This window comes from Sesamum indicum, linkage group LG13 (genome assembly GCF_026168435.1).
Source record: "Sesamum indicum cultivar Baizhima isolate 11 linkage group LG13, ASM2616843v1, whole genome shotgun sequence".
NCBI lineage: Eukaryota > Viridiplantae > Streptophyta > Magnoliopsida > Lamiales > Pedaliaceae > Sesamum > Sesamum indicum.
In genome coordinates this window covers 4483891-4503767 of record NC_142669.1, presented here as the reverse complement: position 1 = coordinate 4503767, position 19877 = coordinate 4483891, and the positions used below count along the sequence as shown (strand labels likewise).

The window sequence follows — 19877 nt, the reverse complement described above, 5'->3', positions numbered from 1 at the left end:
TCTTCTTCTTTCACTTTTTTTTTTCATGGTTAATTGAGTATATTGTGACAAGCTCATCTAAAATTTGTTATAATTATGAACAAAATTATCATTTAAAAAATTACAAATACCCTCCTAAAATTAATGACCACCCAACAAATACTCTCTACAATGGCTAACAAATATCGCCTGATAACAAATATCACTGACTTTTTTGCATCTAGTTATTAAAATATATATATATTTTTTTAAAATAATGATTTATGGCATTTTCGTTTGATTACTGCTAATCACATGCCTTGATTTTAACATAAAAATTCAGTAATCTAAGAAAATATACTCAGGAAAAACTCCTTTTTTATTCATTGCATGAATATCATACATAGCATTTATGGCTATTTCCCATGATCTATTGTATAGTTTCAGCATTGGCGTCTTCTTTTTGTTCTTCCTCTGTGTCCTATTCTCCTGTCTTTGGGATAAAATATCTTTTGAAAAGCTTGCTCAGTCAGATCATTGAACTTGTGTCTGAAGCTTCGACAAAAGAAAAGTAGCCAGAGAATGCTTCCTAAGCCAACAACATACCCAAGTGCAACAGATACATAATCCCAATTGATGGCCTCGTCCTTTTGATGTGGATTAGGTGGTGGCATGTTGTCGTCTTCACCTGCATGCCTGCAACTTATGTTGAGAGGGATACCACATAGCCCTATGTTTCCTTGGAAGGAATCTGTTGAAAACGTTTGAAACTGAGGGCCGCTTGGGATTGGCCCGATCAACTGATTGTTGGATAGATTCAAGACCTCAAGGAATGTGAGGCCTGTAAGCTCTTTTGGTATCTCCCCTGTTAGCTGGTTCGTTGAGAGGTCGACTGACTCAATATACGTCAACTTACCCAATGATTTCGGAATTGTTCCTATGAAAGTATTGTGGGATAAGTTGAGAACGTGAAGAGCTCTAAGATCACCGATTGCATCTGGTATCTCCCCTTGAAAATTATTGCATGAGAAATCAATTGATGTAAAGATTGTCAAAATCTTTGCCAACTCCTGTTCTACCCCTTTTATTATTACTTTCACTGTTGCAAGGTAGTATTCAACACCAAATCCAAATCTTCTGTCGTAGTGATTGTAGTCACTTTCTAGGCGTGCGTCCTTTTCTAGCATCATTCCCCAAAAGCTCTTTGTGTACAGATAACCAGTGAAATTGTTAGAGGCTATATCAATGATTTGGAGATCTTTCCAGCTTCTGCTACATCTTACTTGTCCATGGAATCTGTTAGAGCGCAAGACAAGCACACGCAAGCTAGATGGCAGCATGCATGGGAAACCATCATAGATGTTGTTATTTCTAACATTCAAGACCTGTAACGATTTGCAATTGGCCAGGGACACTGGGAGCCTCCCTTCTAAATAGTTCTGACTCATATCCAAAATTTTTAGACTACAATAGATAGAAAATGTGTCCGGTATATGGCCACTGATGTTGTTCCCCCCAAGATTCAACACCGCAAGGTGCTCAACTTTATCCACCAAACAAGGCGGTATGCTCCCGCTCAATCTATTGGCAGACAAGTCAAGAACATCAAGTTGAGTAGCAGTGCAAAAGGATGTCGGAATAGCTCCACTTAGGCTATTGTTCGAAAGAGACAAGTAAATTAGATAGTCAGTGGAGTTAACAATGTTAGGTGGAATGGACTTTTCAAAGTTGTTATTAGAGTAATCTATATAGTTAGCATCTTGGGGTAGAGGGGGCAACTCCCCCTGGAGTATGTTTGAGTGTAAGTCCAGATAACTAAGTGAACTAGGAAAGTGGTATGGCTTCTGCAGACTAACCAACAGATTCGAAGAATGATCCAAATGGGTAAGTGCTCCATTACCAATTTCCCAAATCCAATTAGGTACTTCCCCAATTATCCTGTTGTTTGAGAGGTCCAACATCTGCAGCATGTATTGATTTGTAAGATCAGGAATATTATGTAGGTTGCAAGAAGCTAGGGCTAACCTAAAGAATAGCTGGGGAAACATTGAGAAATTTGTATTAGTGATGCTTGTGTCAAAAGATAAATTATTGTAAGAAAGGTCAAGCTCTATAAGACTGTGTAGCCTTTGCAACTTTCCTAGTTGAACTGTGCCATTGAAGAAGTTGCCAGAAAGGTCAAGAATTTCAAGCCTTTCTAGTGTGAAGAATGAATTGGGAATTTGCCCTTCCAGTTTATTATTGCTTAAATCTAGCACAAGTATGTTAGGAAAATGTAAAGTTGAAAATTCATAAACTCGACCACTTAACTGGTTGTAGGAAAGTCGAAGTATTTGTAGTGAAGGAAGACTAAAGAGACACTTGGGGATGCTCCCACTAAGTGAATTAATACTAAGGTCTACAGATTGAAGGTTCTTGGACATATAAAATGGTGGGATTGAACCGGTGAAAAAGTTCCAGGATAAGTCCACATGAATTAGCTTAGTTAGGGTAGAAATCATGGATGGAATAGGTCCAATGAAGCTGCAGAAGTTCGTATCTATCTCAGATAACATGCTAAGATTACCAATAGAATTTGGTAATGGGCCTGAGAAGTTAGTATATCGAAGCAACATAGTCCTAAGAGATGCATTTCGATGAAATTGTGGTATGGAGCCAGTGAGGAACACATTGTAGGATAAATCAAGATTCTCTAGGGTAGGTATTTGGATGATCATATTAGGGAATGAGCCTCTTAAATCACATCCACTGAGAGACAAGGTAGTTAGATGTGAGAAGTTAGCAAAGAAATTAAGAACTGCTGACGACATCTGAATGCCATCGAGATAAAGCTCTCTTAGCCCGGTTAGATTCTGAAGAAGCATCTTCAAATTCAGATCTTCAATTTCTAGACTGTTATAACCGAGTTTATATGAGAGATCAAGAGTGACCAATCTCCTCATTAGTGAAACTTCAATTGGAACCTGTCCACGAAAACCAGCATCTGATAAATTCAAATGCATCAAATGTTTGAGGTTGAGAATCCCACTTGGAATCTGACTTCCAAAGTCATTCCCAGCCAAGTTTAGCTTCTCCAGGTACCGAAGGCCGGAAAGACTTGACATGTTATGAATCCCACCCGAAATTCCCTCCCCATCGAGCTGCAAATTGATCACATGCCCCACACCATCACATTCCACACCGTCCCAGTTGCAACAATCTTGAGTCTGATTCCAGAGCACCAGTTTTAGTGATTGAGTGCTGTTGAATATAAGATCGCTCTTCAATTCAAACAACAAACTTCTCTGATCCTCCAGGCATTGGCTGTAAGCATTTTGAATAAAACAATTAGTTATGCAAAATATTGAAAGTATGAAGATGAAGCAGAAGAAAGACTGAGAATACAAAGAAATTCCCATAGTGAAGGATGGCTGCACGAACATGAGTTAGTGGCAGGTGGCTTTAAATTGACTTCCATGTTTCTTACACGCCGATGACTTTCAAAGTCTTTATATGGTGAGTTTGTTCTTTTAACACAAATTATTAATTATCAGTGAGTGTCTTATAAATGTAGAGAAATAAAAATAGTAGAAAATAACCAAATAGTGAAAATATCATAATTAAATTTGATAATCAAATGCAGAAATAATAATCATGGCCAAACAAAATCAATGTGAAAATTTAAATTTTTATCATGGTTAATTAATATTTTGTCATGATTTTTAGCTATAGTTAAAAAATATCATGATTTTAATTTAGTTATGATTAATATTCTGGCCTCACTTGTTATTTTTTACTATAAGATTTTTTTTTATTTCTTACAAAATAAAAATGATAGGAAAATTTTATTTTAATATACATAATAAATAGTTGTAAAATTAAAATTATTTTTATTTCAAATAATTTTTAGGCTCTACTTACTATTTTTGAAATTAAATTTTATTTGATCTAAAATATATCAATATTTGAGCACAAATTATAATTATTTAGATTCGAGATAAACTGTAGCAACTATTAATTTTGTTTTAAATTGAATTTTTCCTATTAATTGTCTAAAAATATTTTAATATATTTTTACCATAAAATGAAGATATAAATTTTAATTTTATTTCTATAATTTATCCAAGTGTAAATAATTTTAATTTAAAAATTAATTTATTAATTAATTAAAAAATTATCTAATAGTTTTACTCAAAAAATAAATTTTACCTTTTATAGTTTGTGCTCAAATATTAATATATTTTTAGACTAAATAAAATTTAATTTAGAAAATAGTGAGATAGATCCTAGAAATTGTTTGAAAAAAAAATAATTATAATTTTAGAACTATTTATGATATATATTAAAATAAAATTTTCTAATATTTTGAATTTTGTAAAAAATATAGTTTGTGGAGAAAATTGATCAAAATATTTTTTCCTTTTAATGGTACAAAGTACATTTTTTTTTGTACCAATAAACAATATTTTTGAAATCAAAATCAGTCTCACGTGAGCCAATAGGAGTTACAGCCGTTAACGGCTATGTGCAGACATATGGCCTCTGCCGTTAACTTAGGATCAAAAAGGCGTGTTTTTGTATTTTATGGTATCAAAAGCGACACTTGTAATAATTATGCTACCAAAAATAAAAATAATATTTTTTAACGGATCAAAAAAGAATTTTATCCTCATACAAAGTTATATATCTAAATTAAAAAAAAAAAACATAATAATGAGAGTCTCTTTTGGCTTGACTGAGCTTGGGACCAATAATTAAGTCAAGTCAATATGCTTCATGTACCCATTTCTTAACCTTTTTACACTCCATTTTGATTTAGAGACTTTCGACTATTGAATATCAGTCATCACCCACAATTGACAGGTAATTATTTATTAATATATAGGCAATACGAAAGAATTAAAAAAATATAAATATTTTAAATTATTCAAACTTTTACAATATAAAAATTATGTAATAAACTAGATATACAAATATAGTAGATCTTAAATATTTGAATTAATTTTTTGTATCTCATTATTAAATACTTCATTATCATACATTGGGAGTTTAGATTATACTTAAAAAGACTCTAAAGAAAATATTTATTTCAATTGGTAGTCCAGTTCAGTAGAGAGCACTCCCAAAATAATTATCCATCTTACAATATAATTAAGTTTATTTTTAACGTGATTGTTCTCCAAACACTATCCAATTTAGCTTTTATCTGCATTTTGTTTCTTTTACAAATCCTATCCTCTTGAAATTTGTTTTCGTTTAACAAATAAATTCTTCTGTTAGTTAAAATTCATCGAATTTTTTTATATTAATTTAAATTAATGAAGAAACTTATTTGTTAGATGGAAACAAACCTCAATGATGGTAAATGTAATGTCCCAAGGTATAAAAAAATTATACATAATTATACTAAATTTTAGAGGAGGTGAGTGCAATTATCCCTTCTACTAATCTCTAATGAAGAACGTAAAAACCCCCTCCTATCAGACTCTTTTATTAAAGTAAACTTACATGATATCTCGAATTAATTAGTGTTCTAATTTATATAACACAAAATAAAAAAATGGGCATTTTTAATGTTTAACTTTGGAATAAATTTCTATATGATATAATATTGGTGTAAGAATCTAAATACATTAAATATAATTGGATATTATTTTGTAAGTTATTATTCATATTAAATTAATGTATTATCTTCAATGCATTTTTAGTTTTATAATTGAGATCATTTATGTTTAAGCCTTATAACTTATTAGGATAATACTTTCATCCTACATCCTTTTAATTTTTGGGTTATTATTTACCCTTCTCATATGGCCTTTTAAAATTTGGCTATTATTTTTATTAATTTGAGTTCTTTAACTTTTTAGAATTACATTTTGATTTTATATTTTTTTATTTTTACAATTTAAGGCCCCCCCCCCTTTTTTTTGGAGTTCACCCTTTCGCTGGTGGTGGTAAACTCCGGCTAAAAAAGGACTAAAATTGTGAAAATTAAAAGATGTTTGACCGAAATATCAATCTGAAAAGTTAATTAACGAAAATGCCAAATAACCTATTTATGGGACAAAAAATGCATTTAAGCCTATTCACTAAAAAAAAAAGGTGGAATTTAGCACGATCTAACCAACCGTTCCAAAGCCTGTTCCATCTTGGAACGGGTTTTGGAATACATCAGGAACGGGTTTTGAAACTTGACGTCAGGTGCAATATTTTTCTTGGGTTATAAATTTGGAATGATCGAACCGTTCTAAGTTGAGCTCCAAAGTAACAATTACTAAACATTCCGTACCAAAATAGTAACGAAAAATTATTGAAACTCAGTTTCGAACACTTTATTTGATTTAAGAATGGTCACAACCAAACTGTTTCTATATCTGTTGCAATATATGTCCCAAAAGTGACATTTCGAAAATGTATTCCAAAATGAGGTACAATTTAGAACGATTTTTGTACACTCTTAATAAAATATGCCAAAAACTGTTCCAAAATATGAGTTTTATTTTAATAAGCAATATGTTTCTAAAACTGTTTCAAATACTGGTACAAATTCGAACAATTCTTTTAAAGTATTTTCTAAGTGTTACTGAGTCTGTTCCAATTGATCATCAATGACTATATTTCAACCGTCTAACTTACTGTTCCAAAATCGTCTCAATTACTGTCCCAAAAATATGAATTAACGGCTACTTTGTAATGGCTAGATATGTGTTCTTATCCCCGTTATAAAGACAGTTTCAATTTTATCTATATAAATGTGTTCCTCTATTTAATCTCACTATTTTCTTCCATTTTTCTTATTTTCTCTCTATTTTCTTAATTTCTCTCAAATTCTTTTATATTCTCACTATCCTACTAATATTTTTGTACTCTTGTTCGTGAAGTTTGTTTGTAATTTTCTTTGATATTTGGAGTTATTTTGATCAGGTAACAATTTTAATCCTTTATTTGTCAATTGATTATATATTTATTTTAATTTTGTTATATTAATTAATTTAATGATATAATAATATATGTGTGTTTGTAGGACTAATTATCATGTTAACATAGTTGAGGAGATGGATGTATGAGAAAACCTTCCGAATAGGCGGGGTCTTACTCCGGAGTTTCAGGATGGTGTTGCTACATTTATAGAATGGGCAAAGTCTCAACATTCAAATATGAACAGTGAGAAACTAGGTGTCTTTGTCGGAAGTGCCAAAATAAAATTTTCAAAACCACAAACGAGCTAAATTTCGACTTGTTTAGGAAATATTTTATGCTGGAATATTATAATTGGACTTCTCATGGCGAGTAGAGAGTGTAGGAATATTTTGAGGCCGTCAGGCGGCCCCATTACAGGGAGGAGCAAACTCCCATTTCTCATGTTATGCAGGGGATGAGTACGCCTTGGGGTGATGCGGCACAGATGGATTGGGTGCAGAGGATGGTTTTTGATACCGCCGAGCCGGCTGTCTGGTCTTCTAATTATAACCAAGATGGTGTGCTTGATGATGGTACGAGGTTATGTCCTACTGATATATGGCCTAGTTCATATTACGGTAGGGGCCTCTACGATTATGTATTTGGGCTGGCAGATCGGTTTCACGATGTAGTGCCTGCTACAGAGCAGCCGTTGTGGAACGGTTGCATCCAATCTCAATTGAGGACTGTAGCTGAGTTGGTGAATATCAAAGCCGAGGGTCACATTTCTTAGCATATATATGATCGAATATCGCAGTGGGCTGATCATATATTGCCATGCGACCACACCCTGCCCCAGGACTATTATAATACGAAGAAATTGATAAGAGACTTTGACTTACCTGTTGAGAAGATGGATGCGTATAAGAAGAATGAAATGTTGTACTAGAAGGACGATATTGATTTGGACTACTGCAAATTTTATAAAGCTGGATACAAGTCAATTAGGAAACGAAATCATAACGTATCGTAAAAGTTCAAAATAATAATGATGTGAGCTACTATGCACATATCTACGTGTGTATTAAAAATATATATTAAGCAACTAAACGTCAATGAGATTGTTGAAAATGCATGTTACTTTAATTAAATCCAAATTCAATGAAAACTGTGATAGACAACAACAATAAAAATAAAAATAAAATCAAAGTTCTATGTCAAAATTAAAAGAAAAAATTCAATGTATGTGTGAGTATTATATTCTATAATAGAGATGGAGACTAAAAGTTATAAATTAGAATGATAAGATTACATCACAAAGAAAATTTATAACAACAAATTATCTAAAACTAAAACTTTTATGAATGAACACACCTAAAATAAAAAGAAAGTGACATAGGTATTGTTAAAAGATAAAATAAATGAAAACCAGAAATATAAATCAAATTAAGTGAGGTTTTATTTTATTTTTTAAAAAATTAAGTGGGTTACGAGTTACTAGTACAACAGTTGGGTCAACTGTAGTCGAACCAGTGACGTCATATTTACATCATAAATAATTATTAATATTTAAAAAATAATAAATAATAAATAATATTAATATACTCAACAACCTATCTTTTAAAAAAAGAAATCGCTGTTTTTCTTTGATATTAATAGTTGAATAGTATATAAAATATAATAAAATTAAATTAATAACAAACTTACAAAGCTCAAATATAAGAAATAATATAATGTATTTCAAAATTTAACAAAAAATCAGATACACTAAATTATCAGAGATAATTTAACAGGAATAACAAAACTAAACTGAGAAGAGAAATCGAGATTTTATATTTAATAATAACATAAAATAATTAAACTTAATATGGCACTTAAAAGAAATAATACACATTTTAGAACAGAAATTAAAGAATTATCATGTATTTACACTTGATTGTTGACCTGGCTGGTTCAATCAACCTAATACCAGATCATACGGTTCATCGATTGAACCACTATGGTCAAACGTTTTTCATGAAAAAAATAGTTTTTTGGCTCCTCCGATTTTCTATTTCATTCCATAAAGAAGGTTTTGTGCTTTTTGAGAAGAAAGCTACTATTTCTGTCAATAAAATTGAACTTTTATGAGTTCTTACTGACAAAGCAGGAATTGAGTCATATGATCATATTATGGAGAAAATTCGCAATTTTCCAGATGTACTCATGGACATGAAGTATTTGCATAGCTTCTTGAGAGTTGTTAATTCGCAGGCATCTTCATCAAGGATCTTGCAAGATATAGGAAGGATTTTCAACCAGTTTGAAGGAAATAGAAAGATCAAAGTGGAAATGGGAGGAAATCTACAAGAAAAGGGTTCGTGAGCTGAAATAAGTTTGCAGTAACCTGCCAAAGCTTGGTATACCACAAGACGAGGACGAATTGGTGGTCTACACAGACGCCAATGACTATAGATGGGCAGCGGTGCTCATGAAAAAGAAAACTACAAGGGAAGAACCTTATAGATATACAGGAGGGTTGTTCTTAGAGCAACAAGCCAAAGTTTGCCACATTAATGAGAAGGAATTCTTTGCGGTTTGGAAGACTTTTAAAGAATGACCTTTATTTTACTAGCCTAAGAATTCATTTTAAATGTTGATAATACTATCGTTAAGATTTTCATAAAAAAAATTAGAATTTTAAATAGTGAAAGCTCGTATTATCAGATGCAAGCTGAATGCCAATATAATTGTTATAATTTGTTGTTATAGAATCTCATGAGAATGTTCTTGCAGATTTCCTGACAAGAGATGGAGGCATATGAAGTGAACTCCATCTATTGTGACTCAGGCACCTTCGGGAAAAAACCTCGAGGAGCTTGAGAAGTAGTTCAGATAGATAGCGGTAAATGCCAAGTTGTAGGTAAATTTAAAGAGCTGATCTAGACACTGTCTAGGTCGCCGTAAGAAGTTCCTTATTAGCATCCACTTAGCTATGGAACGACCGCAAGAACCAATTCAGAAGGCATCACATTTTGGGGATGACTCATGAGTTGAGGGAGCATGACCCTAAATATGCTCTTAGAGTGCAGGGCCCTAAATCTGTAGCATCAGATTCAAGTACTGATTGCACAAAGCCATCGTCAGACTCTGGTGAAATGGCAATAATTGAGTCATAGGAAGTGCAAACTTATGATGATTCAAGTCAACCCAACACCTCTGGTATTAAAGAGGGAGAGATTAGCCTTAGGCCGATGACCGCCACTTATAAGGTTAATGCTAATGAATTGATGTCTTTTTTTGCTTCGCAGGGTTATCAGCGAATGTGGAAAAAATTAATTTCTCGCAAATTAATAAAATTCCTAACAAGACCATCATCGAAACATCCAAAAACTATAATAGGATCAAGATTTAGAGGGTCCAAACAAGATGATGTAAACAAATGGTATGATTTTGGAGGTCTAGCTTCAGTTCATACTAAGCCACCTAGTTTTTTAGGAAATTTCAAAACTTCAGGAGTGGAATAACCCCCCCTTAAAGAGAGGAGATATTCTAGAGATATAATCTGCATTAGTAGCTCCGGAGACTGCAGAAAAAGGGTATCATCCAACATTTCATTTTATGAAGTTGCAGTAGCTTTCAACAAAAGCAAAGCTGCCTCAAGAGAAGCTCCACTGGTGTCCGCCATAAGTGAAGATGACATTTCCACCAAAAGAGCTTGGGGATTATGGGTCTGTATCACCGAGATGGACAAAGTCAAGTATCCGTTTAAAATATTTTCGAATAAAGTAAATGAATCATTCCTATTAAATTTCTTGATAGGAAAAAACACTGAATTTGCTGAGAGCTCGTTTGAGAAGAAGAGAATGTTGATATGGGAAAATAAGCTGCCAACAATTGGGCCTACAAGGATGAAAATATGTAACATGTTGCATGTTGGGCAATGGCATAACCATGTATGCCCTTGGGTGAAAAATAAGAAAAACCTTTGTTTGGGTTTAAAATTCGGGTTACCCAACAGAAACCCGAGTCGAAATTAGACAATGGTAAAAGGAAAAATATTTACAAGACAAAGTAAAATCCAAAAGATGTAAAAATCTAAGAGTGGGACTTTTGGCAGAATATAACAAATGCCAACAGTGAGAAAGTTGGAAATCCAGCTAGCAATCAAGTGGTCGACAAGCTTTCGTGGCCAACACTTGGAAAGGATAAGAAGATGACAAACGCAATGACGTCATTCAAAAAAGACAAGAAGAAAACAAATGCAGTGACTTCACCAAAAATCAAGTTTGAATTCCGTGTTTGGAGTCCGCGGATGACTATAAATAAGGAGTAACTAAGCAGATGGTGATCATTAGAAAAACTTCTCCAACTCTTCAAAATATAGTATTCCGAGTTCAGAGTCTTTGTATTTATAAATTTCTTAGTTTATGGGGCATTCCTCAACAATTCAAGACCTCTATCATATGAGAGGCTAAATAGTTGTCTCCTCCAAGGGATAATAAATAATAAAATTTATGTAATATTTCATATATTTCTTCAATAAAAGTAAGATTTCTGTTCAACTTGTTTGTTCAAAATTCTATTAAGTCCCTATATTGGAGTGCCTTTTAAGCCCTATGGTAGGAAATGAAATAGCGTTGTGCTATTTATTGTTAAAGGAGCCAAGTGCCTACGAACCATCTGCTGTGGTAGCGTGGTTGGAGGAAATTTGTAAAATCGAGGACTTGTAATACCCAAAAAAAAGGTGGTCAGAACAAGATATGAATTTATGAGGGCTTAATTTATTTTCGAAGCATGTTGGGTTATGAGGGCTTAATTTATTTTGGAAGCATGTTGGGTCATACTAACAGCATGTAAAAGGACTACTAAGGCTTTATTAATGTTTTATCATCAAAAGGGTATCATGGTCAGAGGGTAGTAATCGCGAGAATTTTATTAGATACAAGGCATAAAATGCCACCCTGTTCCTACAATCCTTATTTTGCCACTACCTGATATATACGGGGCAGTAATTGTATTTAAGCCTAATTACGAATACCTTTTCTCCTGATATTTGATAAAATTATATAATTTTTGGATGGAGGTTTGAAATTTCTAGCTGTACCCTTGTTGTATTTTTTTCTTTTTGTAAAAGAATAAATTTTTTTACAAAGATGGACTTGTTGGATGGATTTTTTTCTTTAGAAAAAACTTATCCATTTCGTTCATTTTTGTAAAAAAAAATTAAAAAATATAAAATTATAATTCATAACACAAGGGCATTTTGATTAGCTCACCACAAAATATGGATGGAAACATAACGAGGACTAATGGATTCGACTAGTTGTTAACAGTCATTATAATTAGATACTATTGAAAAATTTTCTAATAGTAAAGATATATTTGTAATTACACAAAATCTCAAAAGAGCTCGTTGTAATATATTTTTAACATTCATTCCAATTAATTATACAAATATGTTTGTAAATTGTATAGGAGCAAACAACCTCTCTCTCATGTTTATTCACTATTTTAAGTATTGAAAATATTTTGTATGTCATCATTTTATGTAGCACCCTCTAACGGTACTACGATTGTATCTTCTCTAAGTATCATATTTAAAGTAAATCGTGTTATATGTATATGTAAATATACACACAATAGAATTCCTGCTAAATATACTTACGTTATCTCATCGTTACGATAAACACGATTAGCTTCTCATCCACAAGTTTATATTGTGTGTATATCAAACACCACAAAAAAACTTTATGATTAGTTCATACATCATCCACATTCTTAATTCGTATTTATATATTCCCAAAATGTAACTTCTTTTGTATTAACGGAGAAAAAAACTGCATACTGACCCTACCTGATTAAAATGCAAGGGGTTGGACTTAGCCCTCAGTTGACATAATTAAAAACACACAACTTACACAACGTTTGAACTAATCCTTGAATTGAGACGCTACTAGCTCATAAATACTAGGATCTTCTGCATGATGGTGCGCGTAAAGTTCATTCAAAAAGGACCTGTTCACATACATATCAATTATACATAGGTTAAAAATCAGAAACAATAATCTGAATAAACTATATCGACAAAATTTACACTTACTCGTAGTATTGCGTGACTACTTCACAGTTCATCAATATGTATGTCCCAATTATGTGGTGAGCCATTGAGATATCTTTTCTTTGATACACCACTACCTCAACCAAGGTAGTTGAAAATAGACCGTTGGATACGAGTGTCGTTCATACAGAGGTCGTCATTTTTGCGTGGCCTGTTCCATTTGCAAGGAATCTGGGCCTTAAGGCAGTGAGAAGTGAAGAGATTGATTTCTTCTACAAGGTAAGCCTCTACAATTGACGCCTCGACATGTGATTTATTTTTCACCTTCGTTTTCAATCCTCGAAGAAATCTAATAACTGAATAGATGTTAGAAACATAATGACACTAGAACTATTTCAAAAAACTTGAATAACTCGTGTAACAATTACCTCTCAAATGGATACATCCACTTGTATTGCAAAGGCCCTCCCACCGGCACTTTATGGCAGTGAACAATTAGGTGCTCCTTTGAGTCAACAAAGCTGGCGAAAATATTTTCTCGAGGTTATGTTAGATGGTTGAGGCACTAACCTTCAATTCTTGTACCTTATTCACATCGAGCGTCGCCGAACATAGAATCTGAAATAGAAGGCTGACCTCGGTCAACGCACTTCACAACCGGCTCAAGAAGCATTTCATGGAAGGCAATCGGGATCAACTTATGCAGGAATACGTGACAATCGTGACTCTTCATGCTGTGAATCCTTATCTCCTTCATGTCGACACAACGGGCCGAATTAGATGCGTAGCCATCAGGAAACTTCAGATGACTGAACCATTCACATATCTTCCTCTTTCGCTCTTTGGTCAAGGTATATACGGCTTTCGGTAACATGTTCATCCTTCGCTCGTCCAATTTGTCAATATATGGTTTTTCTAATATTCTCAACACAGGTTAAATCCGAATTGAATTACACAGACAACGAGCCTTTGAAGTTGCACTATTGATGTCCTACAGCTTAAGTCACGATATTCCCGTGTTACTTTGTAAATGGCTACATATTTTAGATTTTTGATTTCTTTTTAATTATTGATATATATATATATATGTATTGGTTGCTTCAAATTTGGGAATTTATATTTTTTTAATTATGAATACAATAAGTAAATAAGTGCATTTTTTAATATGCAATTGTAGTTAATTTAGGCCATCACTATTAAATATTGATACATTACCATATTTTAATATTGATTCTATTATAATATTTTTTGCAGATATATATATATATATATATATAGCCGAAGCGGGAAAGAAAATGTTTAGTCAACCAAAGTTAAATAATTTCATTAGTTGGTGTTTGATTAATTCTTATGAGATATACCGTGATTAAAAAAAATAGAATGCCTTAAAATTAGGGTTTTAATTAGATTTCTATTATTTTACATCAAAATTGATAGCCTCAATTAATTATTTTTTAATTTATGTCCCAATTTTTAGAATATTAAATTGGGGTTTCAAATTTTAGAACGTTATCAATATAGATTAAACTTTGTGTTGAATGCCACAATCATTTTGAGTTTTTTTATTTCTCTTTTTGTGTTTTTCTTCTATCATAATGTGGTGTGGACAAATTAGAGGGGTTCTAATCTAGATCCTAAAGTGAACGGAACAGGAGAATGTAAAGGGAACAACGCACATTGTTGCTCAACTATAGAAACAAAAAGGTAAATATTCATGTTTTATTTCTATACTTTTTGTTTCATCCTCTAACCACTTGTCTAGCATGTTTATATGTTTATTATTATACTTTTGACAAATACGGAATGCCCAAAAGTTTCAAAGGGAACACCGTTTTGAACCGTTTTAATAATTTTTTATTTTACGCTTCCGTCGCGTTCTCGGATCAACCGATTCTTTTAGTTATGACCCACAAGTCTGCTCTGGTGGTATTGGTAGGAGACGCTTCAACCTCTAAAGTGAAAGGCAAGAGGGTTGGACGCTGGAAGATGAAGAAGGACAAGGGAAAGCTGTCACCGCCACAACTAGCACTCTGAGCACCCCTAATGCTCCCATGGGAATGGGCAACGAGAAAAGGAAGGTTGGCGCGGTCTCAGTGGTGAAAGGCAAATGATGTCTGTATGCATTGCCAAGGAAAGGGGCATTGGAAGAGAGAGTGCCCACAACTCCTGTCCAACCCAGGTATGTTTGTGGTTGAAGTGATTATGCTAACTTCTTCTGCTTCTTGGGTATTGGATACCGGCTGTGGAGCTCACATCTGCAATAACTTGCAGGTGCTGGAAGAAGCAGAAGACTAAGAAAGGACGAGATGATTCTAAAGCTAGGATGGGAAGGCCGTCGCTGCAAAAGCCATGGGATCTCTCAACTTAGTTATTACTGATCATATACGAATAGAATTAAAAGACTGTTCTTATGTACCGAGCATAATCAATATATTATTTTCATTCCAGTTTTAGACAGTGATGGTAATAAATTTGCAATCGATAAAAATAATTTTTATTTGATGATTGATAATAACTCTCATCTTCTTGGTACATTAGTCCATGGTCTTTATATTCTCCCACAATCTAATTGGATTATGACTGCCCAACATAAATGAAAATTAGATAATCATGAGAACACACAGTTATGGTACGTAAGGCTAGGCCATATCTCAAAAGATAGGATGAGAAAGTTGGTAGACTCAAAATGTCTAGAGGTAGATGATTTGGACAACATACCAACTTCGAAATCCTGTCTGAAAGGAAAAAAAACCAAGAAGCCTTTTCTTGGAAAAAGTGCGCTTGTCAGCGGTCTTTTGAATTTGATCCATACGAACGTCTATAGACCATTAAATACTCCAGCTAAAGGAGGATGCTCATACTTCATAACGTTCACCGATGATCACACATGGTATGGTTATGTTTACCCTGTAAGGTACAAGTCTGAGGCCTTTCGAAAGTTTAAGGAGTACAGTCTTGAAGTCGAGAATCAAACTGGTCGTAAAATTAAAACCTTCGATTAGAACGAGGGGGAGAGTATTTGAGTGGTGAATTCTTACTTGAAAGAGAATGGAATTGTCTCTCAATGGACTCCTCCTGGAACACCACAACTTAATGGTGTGGCTGAAAGGAGTAATCAAACTCTGTTAGACATGGTTCGATCCATGATGAGTTTTATAGAATTGCCCCCCTCCTTCTGGGGTCACGCTCTTGAGACGACGGCCAAATTGCTTAACATAGCGCCATCTAAGATGGTGCCCCAGATGCCATATGAGATATGGCATAGCAAGCCTGCATCGTACAAGTACTTGGGAGTATGGGGTAGTCCTACATACATCCACAAGCTAGTGAGAGACAAAGTGGATTCAAGGTCTAGTCTGTACAGGTTTGTTGGATGTCCGAAAGAAATTGCGGGATACTACTTCTATGATCCATCCGAGCAAAAGGTTTTTGTCTCGAGTAACGCAGTGTTCTTGGAAAAGGGTTTTCCTCTGGATAGCCAACGCGATGAAGTGCTACTTGAAGAAACAAGTGAGGCACCTCAACATAATGATGGAAAATCATTTGAACCTATAGTTTCCACTGATAGTGTTCCAGTCCTCCATAGGTGGACTAGGGAATCACGACTGCCTGATAGGTACATATTCATGGGACTGACAAGTCAATTGAAAAATGATTCAAGGACATATGAAGAAGCGATGTTAGACATCTATTTGATAGGTGGTTTGAGGCCATGAGATCCGTAATGGACTCAATGGGTTCAAATCAAGTTTGAACCCTCGTAGACCCACCTAAAGTTGTTAAACTTATTAGAGGCAAATGGGTCTACAAACGTAAACTTGGAGCTGAGGGGGAGGTTAGAGCCTTCAAAGCTATGTTCGTGGCAAAACGATACACTCAACGACCTGGGATTGATTTTGAGGAAACCTATTCACCTGTAGCCATGGCCAAGTCTAATCAGATTCTGCTTGCCAATGCATCATGGTATGACCAACATGGCAGATGGATGTGAAGGTCTGTTGGAGAAGAAAAGAAGGTTTGTTGTCTCCAAAGGTCCATCTACAACCTCAAATAAGCTTCCCGAAGCTAGAACACGTGTTTTGATGGAGTTATGTGGGGTTTTGATTTCATCAAACGCGAATTCGATCCCTGTGTATACAAGAAGATCAGTGGGAGCACGGTTGCGTATGTTGTGCTTTGTAGACGACATCTTGCTCATTGGTAATGATGTCAAGATGTTGGGTGACATTAAAGCCTGGTGTAAACACAATTTTCCATGAAGGATAAGGGTGAGGCCTCGTACATATTTGGAGTCAAGATTTATAGGGATAGATCTAGAAGGATGTAGGGATAAGTGGTGGTGTGGTTGCTTGAAAAAGTTCTAAGTAGGATACCACAACGAATTCATCGGCAGAAGCTGAATACATAGCAGCCTCGGAAGCAACTAAGGAAGCAGTTTGAATGAATAACTACATCCAAGAGTTGAATGTGGTACCTAGCATTGTTGAGCCCGTAGTTATCTTCTGCGTTAACAATGTGCCGATAGCACAAGCAAAGGAATCGAGATCTCATCATCGTTCTAAACACATTCATAGACACTATCATCTACATAGAGAGATCGTGAGCAGAGGTGACGTCAGGAGTTCACAAAGTCAGCTCAGCAGAAAACACAGCTGATCACTTACCAAACCGATGTCGCAAATTGCATACTCAGCATCTGGATAAGATAGGTTTAAGATTGATGAGTGATTGGCTTTAGGTCAAGTGGGAGATTGTTAGAATATGTGACCTGAAAGCCAATTAGATTGGCACACTTGTAATCCATTCTAACAATAACTCGATTCCACGTAATATTATTTAGTGAATAAAATGAGTATTCGCTATTGATATTTTCTTTGTTGTGCTCATTATATATTGTTGCATTTCCTTTATACATTACAACAAAGCCCGCATACCACTTTGACAGCTGTGTAATAGTTGGATTGCACATTGAATGGCGGTCATGAAATCAACTTCCAAGGGTTGGGTTTGAAATGTTCTAAGTCGAGGACATCAAGAATGGGCATCAAGTGTCCTATGTAGACTTGAATTAAGAGTCGCATTCATTTGATGAGTGCCGCCTTTCATCAGCGACAGACGTGGGACATCTATGCAATCTTATTGGGTCTCTCAATGCCCAGTCTCGAGGTCCTCAACATGGAATATTTCAGACACAACACTAAACAATTGGTTTCATGACCGTCATCCAATGCGTAGTGCAACTGTTGCACGGTTGTTAAGGTGGTCTATGGGCATCTGTTGTGACGTCCAAGCTGCTTGATGTAATTTAATAAGCACAAGAGATACGTGTGCCAAAGACTAATATTTACCATATTCGTTGGGACAATATCGTTTAAATAAAAATCACTTGAATGGTTCTCAATACCGCCAATCGATTTGGCTTTTGGTCACCCATCCAATAATCTCCCACTTGACCTTAAAGCCAATTACTCATGTTTTCAGATTAAACTGATTATGAGCAATTTGCGATATCGGCTGGATCTTATGGGTCTACCTTTTGTTTCTGTTTATGTCCTACGGTCCAACCGCACGTCACATCTTCTTATCATCGCTCCAAGCAGATGATGGTGTCTAAGATTTTTTCTTGGACCTGTTTTGATATCTCGGGCCTTTTGGCTTGTGCCATAGCCCAGTTGTCATCCTCCAAGGTGACTATTGGCGCGACTATGCTATGTAACAAACCCAAAAATCTTGTGTTGTTTTTCGGTCCCAACCATTTCCCAATATAACTTTAAAACTTCTATACATTCAATTTTTCATGTTAAGGTTGCTTGTGGTATTCCATTTGGAACCTTTCCAATGTTACCACATTCTCATAAATCTCGAATGTATGCTTGTTTTGAGATTAAATATTAGTCATATGATCTTGGAAGCTACTACCGCTGTAGCCTTCCAGAATCAATTCTCCATTAATCTGCATCAAGGGCGTCTTCTTCAATCCGTATTGAGGCATTAAAGATAACCCCTCAACAAGTGTTTGTTGCCTTATCGGTGTACACTCGATATCCATTGTTATGCTCAAAAAGCATAAGCAAGATCGAGTTCAATGCACCAAACAGCATTCCATGCTACTTACAGCAAAGATGTACGGGATGTCAAACCACGATTGAATCTTGGACAACTTATCCCTAGATAGGAATCCAATGGAGAATTTTATGAACAAAGTTCGTGTTTTAGACTTCCACATCTTTCTATCATTCCAAATGATCAAAAAAGACGTTTAATATCTAAAATACTTTGAATACATTTGAACTCCCACCGACCTTCCATCTTGTTCTTGATGAAGTCATGTACCTCATGATCTTTTCGAAATAAGTATCTAGGACGTTCAAACCCAATTTGAACTCCATAGCGGATTTTATGGCTCCAAGCCATTTATCCGGATCGATGTCCTACATCGCTTCTCCTTCTCTGGTTTTAGATAGCGGAATTTATGGCTCCCAGCATTTAATCCAGATCGATGTCCTACATCTCTTTTTCTTAACCGATTTCAGAAATTCGTACCTTTTAGGTAATCGGAGTTTTTGTGATCGTCCTTTGGAGAACTATAGATATGGTCAGTTAAAGTTTCGATTATAAGTGATGTTTGCATTATTACATAAAGAACCTATATAAATCAGACTTCAAGTCTAACTTTCCTCCCACTAGTCTTTTGATATATGCAGGACCATTCCTCATACTAAAGACTTTTGTTAGGGCACAAGTTTTCCATTCAAATACGAACCTGTATAAATTAGACTCCAAGCTTAATTTTTCTCTCATTAGTCCTTTGACGTAAGTAGGACCATTCCTTATACTGAAGACTTTTATAGGACACAGGTTTGCCAATCCATATCAAATATGGTGTCTGGATTGCGACTTAAGAAAACACTACGTTTTACAACTGGATGATTTTCGATAGTCCACATCCAAGACGGCCCAACTAATTCAGTGAAACATCAATCGAAAAATGTCCAATCAA

General features: G+C 34.6%; 2 protein-coding genes across 3 annotated transcripts; one reads left to right on the top strand and one right to left on the bottom strand.

The window, feature by feature from the left end:
* Positions 1-314: 314 nt before the first annotated feature.
* On the bottom strand, positions 315-3506 carry LOC148784413 (receptor-like protein 7). 2 transcript variants are annotated; one of them, XM_088877223.1, is made up of 2 exons: positions 3379-3506; positions 315-3261 (listed from the first exon to the last, which is right to left on the bottom strand). In XM_088877223.1, exon 2 carries the CDS (start codon positions 3060-3062, stop codon positions 402-404), a length of 2661 nt encoding a protein of 886 aa, XP_088733349.1. In that variant the 5' UTR covers positions 3063-3261; positions 3379-3506; the 3' UTR covers positions 315-401. The 2 variants fall into 2 exon arrangements, with proteins under 2 accessions (XP_088733349.1, XP_088733348.1); XM_088877222.1 differs by lacking the exon at positions 3379-3506 and having other exon boundaries at positions 315-3372.
* Positions 3507-16107: 12601 nt separating this feature from the next.
* LOC148784412 (uncharacterized) lies at positions 16108-16593 on the top strand. Its single transcript, XM_088876817.1, has one exon. The coding sequence runs from the start codon at positions 16108-16110 to the stop codon at positions 16591-16593; it is 486 nt and encodes a 161-aa protein (XP_088732943.1).
* The last annotated feature ends 3284 nt before the right edge of the window (positions 16594-19877 follow it).